Source organism: Sander vitreus, chromosome 1 (assembly GCF_031162955.1).
Source record: "Sander vitreus isolate 19-12246 chromosome 1, sanVit1, whole genome shotgun sequence".
Classification (NCBI taxonomy): Eukaryota; Metazoa; Chordata; class Actinopteri; order Perciformes; family Percidae; genus Sander; species Sander vitreus.
This window is the reverse complement of record NC_135855.1, coordinates 21,087,561-21,101,978: the sequence shown is the minus strand read 5'-3', so window position 1 is coordinate 21,101,978 and position 14,418 is coordinate 21,087,561. Positions and strand designations below refer to the sequence as shown.

The 14,418-nt window shown below is 40.2% G+C and overlaps 1 protein-coding gene across 1 annotated transcript in view; it reads right to left on the bottom strand.

Annotated features, from left to right (window-relative positions):
- The window catches only part of dagla (diacylglycerol lipase, alpha), a 35,236-nt gene that overhangs the window by 19,111 nt on the left and 1,707 nt on the right, over positions 1 to 14,418 (bottom strand). Inside the window, exon 2 of the mRNA XM_078247747.1 lies at positions 85 to 186. Coding sequence (XP_078103873.1) covers positions 85 to 179 — 95 coding nt within the window. The 5' untranslated portion in view covers positions 180 to 186. The remainder of the gene's footprint in view (positions 1 to 84; positions 187 to 14,418) is intronic.

Here is a 14,418-nt window from a genome sequence, read left to right as displayed (position 1 = left end):
AATATACTGTACATCTTCTTGCCGAGATACGCCGATATATTAATAATGAAATATATATGCAGAGAAATCAATACAGTGACTCACCAGATGCAGTGCAAAAGAAAGAGGAAGAGGGCAGGCAGCACCAGGTCATCACTGCCAACTGACCAGCGCCGCCGAAACATCACCATGCCAGGCATCACTGCCCTGTGGGAAGACCAAGGGGAGAGATACAACTTCAGGGACAATGGACACCATTTGCAACATTTTTTTTTCGTCTCAATTCTCCACAGTTAGTTTTTAAAAGGTTTACACATACTGTACATCATAATCTTACATGATGAGCTTCAAACAACAACAACAAACAAGGATGAACAAACAGAGCACATGTATACTGGCATGGATGTCTCAACAGGTCTTGCTCAAAGCTCGTACTTTCTGTTCCTTAAACTCTCTATACTTAAACTTAGAGAGGGCTGCAGGGATTATAACAGAAATAGACTTGCACAGTGAAGCGAGTGAAAGATAATGGGATGTGGAGAAGATGAGACTTATAGTGCGTGAAGGGATGCAGAGAAAATGCACCACTTAATGAAAAAAAGAAAGACAAGCTTTGATATATGATGGTACCACGCTGGTTTTGGACACGTGAAAAAACTTCTTTTAAGTCACTATGTTCATTCTCAGAAAAGCATTGTTGAGTTTATTCAAGTTGCCGCTGGGCTAAGCTGAAGTGAACTGTAAAAGGAATGGTAGGGAGGAAATAGTTGGGAGAGAAGGAGCCACTGAGAGGCTGATGCAGGCCTTTTGGTGCCGATACAGGCTGATACAGCCTTTATCGTGCGCTGCTCCTGCATATTTGCTGAAAGCTCAAGAACAGCTTTTTCAATTCCATCAAAAAAAAGTATGCCATCCATCATGCCAAAACTGTTGACTATAAAAGATAAAGCAGCACAACTTAAGATCAAGATTTCTTGCTGGTTACTATCCAGCACTCCTCTGCTTTTTCATATTGTATCAGACATTTTTTTCACATTCTTTAGTTATTGAGAAACTAGCAGCCCCCCTCCTTGTTTTCCCCTTAAATACCACAGTCATCACAGTTGTTAAAGTCCCACTTCTCACATCGTGCCTGCATGAAATAGCCCACAAGGTAGGGACAGTTGCATCATTCCCTAGTCAAAAGGTAAATGTAGGATTTTACAAGACAAGACCTTCCTTTTAAATACCACAGCAAAAGGTGCAGTGATCTGCATTTCCACAATGGGTGTAACTGTAGACTGAGGCAATTTGGTGGGAAAATGAGGAAAAAACAGGAGTTGCAAGATCTGGGTTGCTTATTAAGTGGGTCAAAAAGAGACAGTGATGTGCAATTGTGCATTCATTGAACTCAGATTGGACCAAGATAGCTACTGACTAGTACTGGCACACAATTAACAACTTAATGTGGAAACACTTTTGTTTCTTGACATTATGTGTCTTGTTCCTGTTGCAAGTTTTGCACCCGTCTATTGAAATTAGACTGGAATGTATAGTAATGTTTTTTTATTCCTTGTGGCGGTCAGGCAGTGTCAAGATGTGCATGCTTGTCATTTCATTCCTAGACTAAAGTAGAGTATGGAAAGTGACATGCTATTTTATACGGTGACAGTTTGAGCTGCCAGTAAAAATCCAGCTAAGCAACTGTAGAAGAAAAAGCTGTCTGTCTGCAGAACAATAACTTGGTTACACACCAAAAAACTTATTTCATGGAGTGGGCACAAATATTACACGGCAATTTATGCCCAATACAACTAACTCTTTCAATATTTTAGTGACACAAAAATTGTTTTCACAGCAATTTAGCCTGTGCTGTGTTGGCAGGTGATTGCAACTGGCTAACTGCAGCAAAAGCAGAAGGGTCAATCCAAGAGCAGTGAAGTGACAGTATGAAGGCTTTCCTTCCAACCAAAGCACTACAGCAGGTGCTTTCACTGATTGGCAGACCTTTAACCAAAGAGGATGGATTCACAGTGCAATCAGCTGGAAGAAAAACCTGTTCACGCTACCTCGTTATAAACCTTGGGTACCTGCTGTGATTATTCGTAAAAAGCCAAAGCATCAGAGGAGACTTGAGGAATTTACATTAGGTGTGGCACGACTGTTGACCTGCAGATTCCAGTTCTTAATTTCAGGCTATTTGGCTCCTCAGCTTTGAGGTAATGCAAGAGAGTGAAAAAAACAAGGGCATGTGAATGGGTTCATGTGACTGAAGTCACCTCACAGCTACTTGTAAAACTCTATCTGGGTTGGAGTAACATTAAAGAGGACAGTGGGAGGAAGGAGGGAGGGGGAAAAAGATGGGAAAAGATATAAGGGAGCATCTGAACTCCCTCAAAATCTAATTTAGGCCAAAACAATCAGGCCGGGGAAATCAAGCAGATCTCTTAAATGCAGAAGGTGCACTCTAGATCTCCAGGGATACTGTTATCAGCACACTCCTCCAGGCCTGTGGTTAGGATGTGGCTTAAATTCCCAGCAGAGACCTCAACATTGGAAAAAACATTATGACATAATTATAAATTAAATGGGATTAGAAAGTAACACTGTGACCTTGCACTGTAAAGTGTTGATCTACTCAGTCAAGTTATTATACGTGGTTTCAGTTTCTTCCATCTGTCCATGCACCCATCCGTTTTCTAAATTATTATTTTGAATTCTACTACTATGAAATCAGATATCCTTAATGTGGAATGATCTGTCCAATAATGTTATTGTTTGATTCTTGTTTTTTTTTATTAACAGTCAAATCTATAGAAAGTTAAAAATTCATTAAAATGCCCTTCACCATAACCCAAAGCCTGAGGTGATGGCTGTAAATAGTTTTGGCCGGCCAGCCAACAGTCCAAAGATATGTTCTCTACATTGATATGAAGGTATAGGAAATTCGCACTTTTAAGAATATTAAACCACAGAATGTTTTGCTTGATAAACAAAAAGATACATTTCTATTGTTTTGATTAATCGATTAATAATTTCATCAGTTATAACCCATGAAGGACTTTCTAAACTGCTTCCAGACAAACACTGTTATTATTGCCCTTATCATTATCAGCTAACAGTCACAATCGTCTTGTTTGGTAATGTAGTCTCACAAATAATTTTCAACACCGTGAGCAGGCCGGACTATGTTGCATTTATTCAATCTGTATCCAGGTTATATTCCCACTTTTCAGACCACTGTGAGGCAGCCAGCAATTGTAACCACAGATTGTGACATCAGTCAATATTTCCGATTGATCACTCCCAAGGTTCTGAGGAGATCAATGTGCTAAGAACACCTCAGAAAATGTTCCCTTTAATGATCAGTATATCCATGTCCTGCTGCAAATTACTTGGATAAGTACAGCTGTGACCAGTCCTCGAGATAAGACTTAAATCCTCCCCTAAATCAACCTTCCCTTTTGTGAATTAAAAAGCACATTACGCACAATGATCTAAGTATAGGTAATCTATCAAGCGACACAGTGACATACACGAATTCCAGCCTATTATTCTTGTAATCAGTTCTGTGTACAACTAATCAGCACTGACCTCTGGCGAGATCTGCTCTGCTAGCCTCATTTCATGGAGGAAGACTCTGGTCATCAGTACATGTCTCAACCCCACATCCTCACCAGTTGCCTCCTTCAGGGCTCTCCCATCTATCACCCAGGGGATGTCAGCCTATTAGTGGTGCTGTTAAGCTTCTACTGGAGACATTAGAAGATGCACTTAGATCATTTTCACCACAGTGAAATGTTAACAGATCATTACACTTTACATTCAACTCTAGTCCCTTTACAGGGAGTTTAAACTGTGGTGCACTGACTGAGTTGCATGTTTACGTGTGCTTTTATAGTCAACTTTACTTCCTTAACCAATTTATAATTTGGGAGTAAACCAGAAAGGAATAGATATTTTATTTCTTTAAATTATTTACCATCAGAAAACTGCATATCTTCAGAAAATAAAGACACACAGCATGATATAAGTAAATTGGTTAGCGTGAAATACCACATTCCTTTGACAATGATGACACAAATGCTGCCCAATCAAATTCCCCAAAAAAGGATTACAGCATAATTTATTATGTGCAATAATTAATTTTCTTTCAAAAACACAAAAATGTTACGATGTTAAGGACGCCTCACTGGACACACTTGGACTGACGTACAACATACTGATTATTTTAAAACCTGCACACAGCAAGAAGACATTTTTTGACCGACATAGCTGACCTATTTTACTTTCACAGCATGCATCCAATTCACTCAAAAAGCCATAATTATCAATAGCTCAAGCCACCAATCAACATTTGATTTTATTGTGATAATACCCTTGCAAATCCAAACAGCGTGACAAGTAGCTGGCCAAAAAGAGAAGAAAAAGCCTTGACACTATCAGTCAACAATTGGGATCCTATCCCGCACATTCAAGCATACAGCAAAGTTTAAATATAGACTACTGGGTGTCATATTTTCACTTTACAAGGCCTAGTCTACATACAGTACATACCATGGTTCTGAATACCTTGCTGTAAATTGGCTTTTAGCATTCTGTGGATTCATAGATGTTTAAATGAGCAAGGCATGGCTCCTCTCCCTTTGTTTCATGCAACCCTTTCCCGTCCTACATGTAAATACTTAGCCTAACACTTAAAGGTCCTATGACATGCTGCTTTTTGGATGCTTTTATATAGGCCTTAGTTGTCCCCTAATACTGTATCTGAAGTCTCTTTCCCAAAATTCAGTCTTGGTGCAGAATTAAAGCCACTAGAGCCAGTCCCACAATGAGCTTTACTTAGGATGTGCCATTTCTGTGTCTGTAGCTTTAAATGCTATTGAGGAGGGAGGGAGGGAGGGAGGGAGGGGGGTGTGGCCTTGTTTTCAAGCCATGATGTCTCTCTCTTTCTCATGGGTGGGCAAAGCAGAGAAACGGGAGGTAACCTTCCTCCTTATGAGGTCATAAAGGGCAGATTCCAGATCGGCCCATCTTAGCTTTCATTTTCTCAAAAGGCAGAGCAGGATACCCAGGGCTCGGTTTACATCTATCGCCATTTCGAGCCACTGGGGGACCATAGGCAGACTGGGGGAACTCACATTAATGTTAAAAAACCTCATAAAAGTGAAATTTTTATGCATGTGCACTCACTAGTGTAAAATCAATAATTTTTAGCAGTTGTGAGTGGGACCCGTCATATAGTGCTGAATAATGCTGACACTGATCAGTGAGAAACTGTCATATTGGCATTAGGGTTGCAAAATTCCGGGAATTTTCAAAGTTGTAAACTTTCCATGGGAATTAACGGGAATATATGGGAATTAACGGGAATTAATGGGAATAAACTGGATATTTGTAATATTGCTTGTTATAATACTGTTAGTCTATAACAGGGAACTTAAATGTAGTTGGAAAAAAAAACATCTTGCAGCATAATCTTGGTTAAAACAACCTGATTTAATGCAACTTCAGTTGAATGTCCTCCCTATATTCATCAATGACATGCACGCAGTAATCAGCATAGGCTACTACATACTTGCCAATATTTAGTTTTTAAAATACGGGAGTTTTTTTTTTTTAACCCAATGTCAATGGTTTGGGCTACTACTTAGCCTACTGCAAGGCTATTGAGGATAACTCAACAGTTGCTTGAATAGGACTTTTGGGGAGGGGGAGGGGGAATAGGGAATATGTTTATTATATTCAACATTCATGTTTTTTTGTTGTTCAATGAAAGAATATCAAAGTTCTACTGACGAATAACTCAACATTTGTATTCACTGTATATGCCTGTCTGCTTATTACGAAACAAAATGTTTATATTTATGTTTGTATAAGATGGAGTTTGTATGAATTACCCAACATTTCCAGTTAATTCCCATAATTTCCCATTAATTCCCATAATTTCCATTAATTCCCATGAAAGTTTCCAAATTGGAATGTTTCCAAAATTCAACACCTTAACTTTCCATGGAAAGTTTCTGGAAATTTCCGCCCCTTTGCAACCCTAATCGGCATGACCATTTTTTTTTAATTTTGAAAGCATATTGATGCACTCAGCTAAGCAGTTCTTCATTACCTGCATGAGTATTTATTTTAATTAAAAATATGACCACAAATTTGTTATTTCGCTATTCAATACAACACCACCACAATTTCTATATTACTGTGGATATTGATTCAACGAATATGCTTTGCTCATATAATATAAATGATACCCTCCATGATTTACTAGGAGATGACGCAGTCAGAATAAAAGCAATCACAGAGCCAATCCCTTCTTAATGTTGAGGGAATAGTAAAGAAACTTTGTTGTTACTGAGGTTGACATTTTAAAAACAAGTTTGTATTTTTAAACCTCCTAAAGCAATAAATACATTCAGTTCCAGTCCCCTGAAGCTGAAGCTGGCACCCACACACACACCCTACTGTTTTTTTAACCTGAGATCAAAAGAGCATCTAAAATGTCTAAAACCTGACCTTTAGGGCACCTCTACTACACAGACAACTCCAGGCTGAGCTGCAGTCCCTGACTCTGCTATGATAGTGCTTTCTGCATTCGGCATGAGTCATGCAATCTCTTGACTCTCATCCTGAGCTAGTGACTCCGTCTCAATCCAAATGACATGTGTTTTGTGAAAAGACTGACATATTCCTGCATGTGAGCAATGCTTTTGTGCTCCACACTGTGTGCTACTGTGTGCCAGGCCCAGGCCCGTACCCACGTGATGCAACAACAACAATGACAGGGCTCCCCGTCTGTCATTATGGCTTTGTCTGTGACATAGACATGAAACAAACAAGGCACAGGCATGCAGCACAGAATTAGTAATGTTTTACTGAGAATGTTTGCTTTCGAATTGTCTGATGCATCTCCTGCATGATATAGCCTAGTAAAATCCACAATAATTTTATTTTTAATTACACAAGGCTTTTTACCACTAAATGATATTACAATCTAGCTATTCTGGTATGTCTTCATTCGGTGTGTACACACATACAGGTGCTGGTCATATAATGAGAATATCATGAAAAAGTTGATTTATTTCAGTAATTCCATTCAAAAAGTGAAACTTGTATAATGTATACATTCATTCCACACAGACTGATATATTTCAAGTGTTTATTTCTTTTAATTTTGATGATTAGAACTGACAACTAATGAAAACCCCAAATTCAGTATCTCAGAAAATTAGAATATTGTGACAAGGTTCAATATTGAATATTGACCTGGTGTCACACTCTAATCAGCTAATTAACTCAAAACACCTGCAAAGGCCTTTAAATGGTCTCTCAGTCTAGTTCTGTAGGCTACACAATCATGGGGAAGACTGCTGACTTGACAGCTGTCCAAAAGACGACCATTGACACTTTGCACAAGGAGGGCAAGACACAAAAAGGTCATTGCTAAAGAGGCTGGCTGTTCACAGAGCTCTGTGTCCAAGCACATTAATAGAGAGGCGAAGGGAAGGAAAAGATGTGGTAGAAAAAAAGTGTACAAGCAATAGGGATAACCGCACCCTGGAGAGGATTGTCAAACAAAGCCCATTCAAAAATGTGGGGGAGATTCACAAAGAGTGGACTGCAGCTGGAGTCAGTGCTTCAAGAACCACCACGCACAGACGTAAGCAAGACATGGGTTTCAGCTGTCCCATTCCTTGTGTCAAGCCACTCTTGAACAAGACACAGCGTCAGAAGCGTCTCGCCTGGGCTCAAGACAAAAAGGACTGGACTGCTGCTGAGTGGTCCAAAGTTATGTTCTCTGATGAAAGTACATTTTGCATTTCCTTTGGAAATCAAGGTCCCAGAGTCTGGAGGAAGAGAGGAGAGGCACATAATCCACGTTGCTTGAAGTCCAGTGTAAAGTTTCCACAGTCAGTGATGGTTTGGGGTGCCATGTCATCTGCTGGTGTTGGTCCACTGTGTTTTCTGAGGTCCAAGGTCAACGCAGCCGTCTACCAGGAAGTTTTAGAGCACTTCATGCTTCCTGCTGCTGACCAACTTTATGGAGATGAAGATTTCATTTTTCAACAGGACTTGGCACCTGCACACAGTGCCAAAGCTACCAGTACCTGGTTTAAGGACCATGGTATACATTATACAAGTTTCACTTTTTGAATGGAATTACTGAAATAAATCAACTTTTTCATGATTTTCTAATTATATGACCAGCACCTGTATTTACCTTTGCTAATAAAGAGGTAAAAACTCAGTCTACACAGAACATGGTCAATATATCAATAAATCATTCCTGGGGTAGATACAGATGCTGGACCTGAATCTAAAAGCTGAACAAACCGCAAACTCAACCCCCATCTGAACTCAACATTAGTTGTATATTTCTTGTTTTAAAGACAGTAGGCTGATCGGGTATTACTAGCAGCAGGTGTTTCCTACTCTTCCATCTCAGTCACGTCTGCTGCAGCAACAGCAGCAGCATCATCAAGCCAAGCTGTAGCACACAGCTTGTTCGTTGCAGCCTCTTTATTTTCTATCACATTCTCTCTCTGAGAAACCTCTCCATTTATCACCACTGCTTTAGCCAAGTTCAAGAGGAACACGCACGCACACAGTTTTTCCACAGATATACACATTTAGTTTGACACTAAAAAGCATGCCTGGTTGAAATAGGGCAGCTGCCCCAGTGTAGCAGTGGGTTGTGTATTCTGCATCACTTGATTACAAACATTTAACATTGTTCCCCTTTTGTGTTGTCAAGGGGGTGATATATGGTGGCCGACAGGGGCAAACGCCCTGCAACTTAAGAAAACACATGCAAATAGACAAAACACAAGCAAATTAAGAAAACGACTTCATTAATTTGACGACACGTGCAGCATTCAGCAAACGCACTGCAAATGCACACAACACAACCAAATACATAAATGCGCTGCAAATAAAAAACGCTGCAAAAAGAAAAGCACGCAAACCCCGAAAAAAGAAGCGATGCAAAAAGATACATATACATAAACGCGCTGCAAATCCAGAAACCCAGAAAACAAATGCAACAAAAAAACGCTGTATCCAGATTACACAATGGAAGTTCTCCAGGCCTCTAGAGGGAGCAGCTAGTGGAACAGCTGGATTTTCGACCCCACAGGGGGGGGGAGAGCGAGAGCGAGCGCGAGAGAGAGCAATTGAATAGACTGTAAATATTAAGTCTATGTTTGAGATATGTTTTCTCTCGTTTGGTGGGTGTGTCTCGGTCACAGGTGATACTCAATCAGCAGAGACGTCTGTAAACTCGTGGTGATAAAACATTTAAAACTGCATCAGCGTTTAACGTTGACATTTGTTTAAGCCATATTACGTGAGAGGGTTTAATTTCGAGGTCCGAAAGGCGCATTACTGAAGTGTAGGCCTCCTCATGTGTAATATTGTGATTATACAACAACGGTTACCAACAAAATAAGTGATCAATCTGTATTCATATTGTGGAGCAAATCGCTCTTGAAATACAAAAAACAGACAGGATTTATAGTCCCTCCCTGTTTGGTAAACCAGCCAATTTACCGTGGGATTTATCAAACTGAATAAATCCCGCTCGCACATATAAACACAAAACTGCTTTGCTAACTCCAACGTGTTGTAAGTAAGACATCTGCTGAAAAAGTTATTGTATTCATTAGCATGATTGCCGTACTGTTTAGTTCAAAAACATCCAACACACCAAAGTACGAAGACATAGCGGACCAGACGCAAGCTTTTATTTTGAAAAGCCGATGCACAGGGACGGCACCAGCCGGGAGGGCATGAGACGGGAGCATAGACTGTATATTATTAATACATTGTTATTAATAATAATAATAATATGAATTTAATATACAGTCTATGGAGTTCTCCAGGCTGTAGCCATACCCGACTAATAAAAAGGCACTAATTAAATTAATGAAGTTGTCTTCTTAATTTGCTTGCGTTTTGTCTATTTGCGCGTTTTCTTAAGTTGCAGGGCGTTTGCCCGTCGGCCACCGTAGTGATACATTCTAAAACTGTGTTTTTGTGGATGTCCATCCCAAGTTGGAATGCGCTGATGCTATTTCTTGTCAAATCATGCATTTCCTATGGTGTGCTTCAATAGACAGTAAATACATCCTACACAAATTATATCCATCTTAAGCCAACAGATATAACACACGTATGCACATGCGTCAATAGTGGTGCAATTATTTACTTGTTCCTGGTGATACATCCACCACTCTTCACACACACTGTAACTCACAGCATACTCACACATACTGGGAGAAAATCTATGTAAATTAAGGTGTGTCCAACAAGACGCAGGTGAACAGACTCCAGCTTTCACTTCAGCACCTGAATACATCTTGGATGCATCCAACATTCACTGCAGCACATTTAATTTGTGAAGCAAGTATGGATATCCTGTGCTGATCCATGGGATGTGAATACTCACGCTACACTTTTATTTGGTGAATGTAAAATAGATGGGAGAATGTAAGTTTTACGTTCATGCTGTCTGTACACACGAAATGTAAGGATGTGGCTTCGGTTTCAAAGTTGACAGACCATATGCAGACGTGGGAGTCTTGTGTGTTTTCAGACAGGATTGATTCATATCAGTATCATGCGATATTCCTGGGGTTATATGTAAAGGCGCATACAACTATTGCACAATCAGTTGGTGAACTATTATTAAAGAGAAGCTCTGTGGGCACACATTCAGGCATTCAGTGACTCCCCTGTCCTACAGGTAGCTTGTTATGGTGTCAGAATCAATAGAAATCAGCAAGAAAGGAACAATATTTGCTCAGGGGGACAGTGAAGGCAGACTGAAGAGGAGTTGGGCACAATCCTGGACAGACAGGCTACTGAGAATGTATACAGAAAATGCTGTGGTTATGCCCGGTTGGCATGACTGCAGCACATTCCCAAAACTCTCCCCTCTCCTCTGCTCTCCGTCACACATCCATCTGCTCCAGTTTCTCTCTTTTTCTGCCTGGGTTAGTGTTACACTCTGCTCAGATCAAGATTCTCTCCAGCATTTGTCACATCCCTGGCTCTGCTCCTGCTGTCTCTAAGGATCCTGTCTCTTCCTATTCTGTTACACAACAGCAGCATTCTGTCCATCCTAAAGAATCTCACCCATCTCCTATCTCCATCTCACCCTCTGTCTTCCCATCCTCATGCTCTCTCCTTCTTCTCCTTCTACCCACACACTCATTCAGTATTCATATTTTGGAGGACATTTATGAGCATGAAACCGAGCGTGTGCATCTGCACCATTTTCGGTGCAGAGGAAACCTACATTTTCTTCTCGAGCCTTCCCCTATCCCCCTCCTCTTCCTTATCTAGCTAATCCAGATTCTGGTTTTGGTTTCGTGATGCTCATCTTTTTTTAGACTAAAAGCCATGTGCCACTCACTCCTACTCTCCCTCTGCCTCTTTCTCCATCTTTTTCTCCCACTGCCACCCACTCAATCCCTTTCACCTCTTCCCACTCCATTTACTTTTCTTTCAGTTTATGTGATAGTATGTGCACTGCGGATACATGTGTGTGTTTGTGTATACATACGTATGCTTATGCATGTTTTTTTTGTGTTGGGGTGGTAACATATGTGCTCTGCCAACCTGTCTGTGGCATGCTGCCACAAACCATGTACCGATCCGTTTGTCATTTTATCTGGTCAGATACTGAAAATAACTGCAGCAGTTTTGTCCATGTAATACACTCCTACAGCCATAGGTTTGCAGCAGTGTGCTGAATGTATTGTGGTACTACTTTAATTTAGCGTTTTTCACACAGCTGTCTATTAATGGCTTTGCTGCAGAATCACATGATTTCATTCCCTTTTACATATGGCTTATATGGATCACATGTCCCATGATGCACTGGTTAAAAAGAGCAAGTGTAAAATGAAGGGGCATGCTATGATATCTACATCTCCACAAGACATAAAGAAGACCTGACATTTGTGACAGAAGTTTATTAGCAACTGCAAACTTGAACATGTTAATCCCCTCATTATCTCTCATGAATTTACATTTCAAGCTCCATGTCTGACAACTGCATACACTAGGAGTGGGAGAAATAAATCGATTCTTAGATGCATCGCGATTCTCTCTAGAACGATTCGATGCTCGATTCTGATGATCTTAATGTGTTGATTTTTATTTAAAAGTTACTGTCAAGTAGACAAGTACAAATCAAAAAACAGAGTGACTGAAAGAGGATGGGATAATGGACAACAACTTAGAGTTTAGGCAAGAGTGCAGAAAAAAAAACACAAAAATGGCCAAAAGGGAAAAAAAAAATAATAATGTTGTATATATACACACATGATCTAATAAGACATACATAATTTATTAGGCAAAACACATAGGCTGTTCATCTACTTTATCACATTACATCTGACCACCTCATGTTTCATGTTCTAAGAAGCCAGTTATCCACCTTTAAACATGACTGAGGCTCTGACATGGAAGACTACTGGGAGAGAAGGTGACTTCCACAAGCATGTTTAAAGGCTTAAGCATGGAATGACTACAAAATAAAAACCTCAGTAGACAAAACATTTCATTAAAACTTGTGTGTGACAAATACTGTATATGTCAAAATCTAAGCTTTGTCTAGCTGCTTTGTCTAGGAAGTGATTAGCAAACTCTGAGTAGCAAACTCAGATTTATATGTATATTTTTAAAAATCACGCATGGAAATGTACATAAAAAAAATTTAAGATAATCGGTTTAGAATCGAATCGATGGCCTCTGAATCAGAATCGAATCGTGAGGTGCCAAGAGATTCCCACCCCTAGAATACACAGAGGTCCATTTAAAAACATAATTAATAATTATATTACTGTTCTAATTAACATGTTTTACACGATATGGTGTTACAGACAAAAAGTAAAAATAAAAAATAAAAAAAAGAAATTACACACAGACAACAAAATTAGCTTTGATTTCAAGGGAATTACACATTCAATACAAGATTACCCAATTGTGTCTGGGTTCATTATCTCAGACAAGGATTAAATGTATGCCTGATCTGAATATTTGCAATTTAACTAGAGGGGCCCTATTTTAACGATCTAAGCGCACGGTGTGAAGCGCATGGCGCAGGTATGTTTAGGGCGTGTCCAAATCCACTTTTGCTAGTTTGACGGCGGAAAAAAAGGGTCCGTGCACCAGGCGCATGGTTCAAAAGGGTTGTACTTAGCGTCTTCATTAATTCATAGGTGTGTTTTGGGCGTAACATGCAATAAACCAATCAGAGTGTCATCTCCCATTCCTTTTAAAAGCCAGGCGCGTTTGTACCTTGGCGCATTGCTATTATGATGGCGGATTTGCACCGTAACATTTTATTAGCAATCACTTCCCGCTGCCTCAAGATAGCAATACGGCAAGAATTCACCTGAACACACCTCCCTGTAAAACCAGCACGCCCATGGGCGCAAAGATGGGCGCAGGTGCATTTGCTATTTAAATGACGTGGGTGCTGGACGGGAAATTGACAACTGCGTAGGTCTTAAACTAGCAAAGACACCGGGGGCAAGATAGGGCCCTAACAGTGAAAAGAACGCTATTTTTTTTTTAATAGTTTTTGCCTTTGCAATTTCCTGCAATTGCCTTTGTATACCAGTACCTGTTCAGTAGGATGGAAGCGTCGGACATCAAACAGGCAAAGATACACTGATTCTCGCGAGATTTGGCGGGGCACCACCTGCCAAACTTGCATTGCCGTTTTTGCCAGCGGCGTCCCCCCCCCCGCTTTGCTATCGGGATGATTCGCCCTACTACGAGTTTGTTTACCATCGAAATGACTTCGAAGCTGTTATATTAAGGTACAAATCTTGCATAGTGTGCCAATAGACCTTTACCTTGTAAACCTTGTGTCACCCAAACACCAGCAATGTAAGCTCTGCTCAATCAAATAATCTAAAATAATTAGACAATATTAGAGCAGAGAAGCAGGTTTTCTAGCACAAGGAGATGTCACACATTGTGTGTGTGTGTGTGTGTGTGTGTGTGTACTTTGGAAAAACAAAGAGACAACATACTGTATCTGCCAGGACTCCCTGGAGGCAAAGGTTTCCACTAGGGTTATAGCCCACAGGGATGCCACTAAACCAAGCGCAAACGCCGGTGTTGATGCAGACTTACATGGATGGGCTTGGGGTAATTTTTTATTTAAATCTGATTAAATATGTATTGTTAAAGCTCTTCTATACTGAATAGGCTTACGGTAAGAGGCAGGGCGCAGTGCAGAAATCAGTAAAACAAAGATGCAAATAGTAAGAGTCCAGTACTCATCTGTGTGCAATAAACACTGCTCATGACAAACGTATCTGGTGCCTTAGCATGAAACAGAAGACTACAACAGGTCTAGACTAAAGTATGTGCCACTTTATGTGTAATGCCTAACATTTCCCCCTTTTTCCTTATTCTTAGTCGCTGAACTTA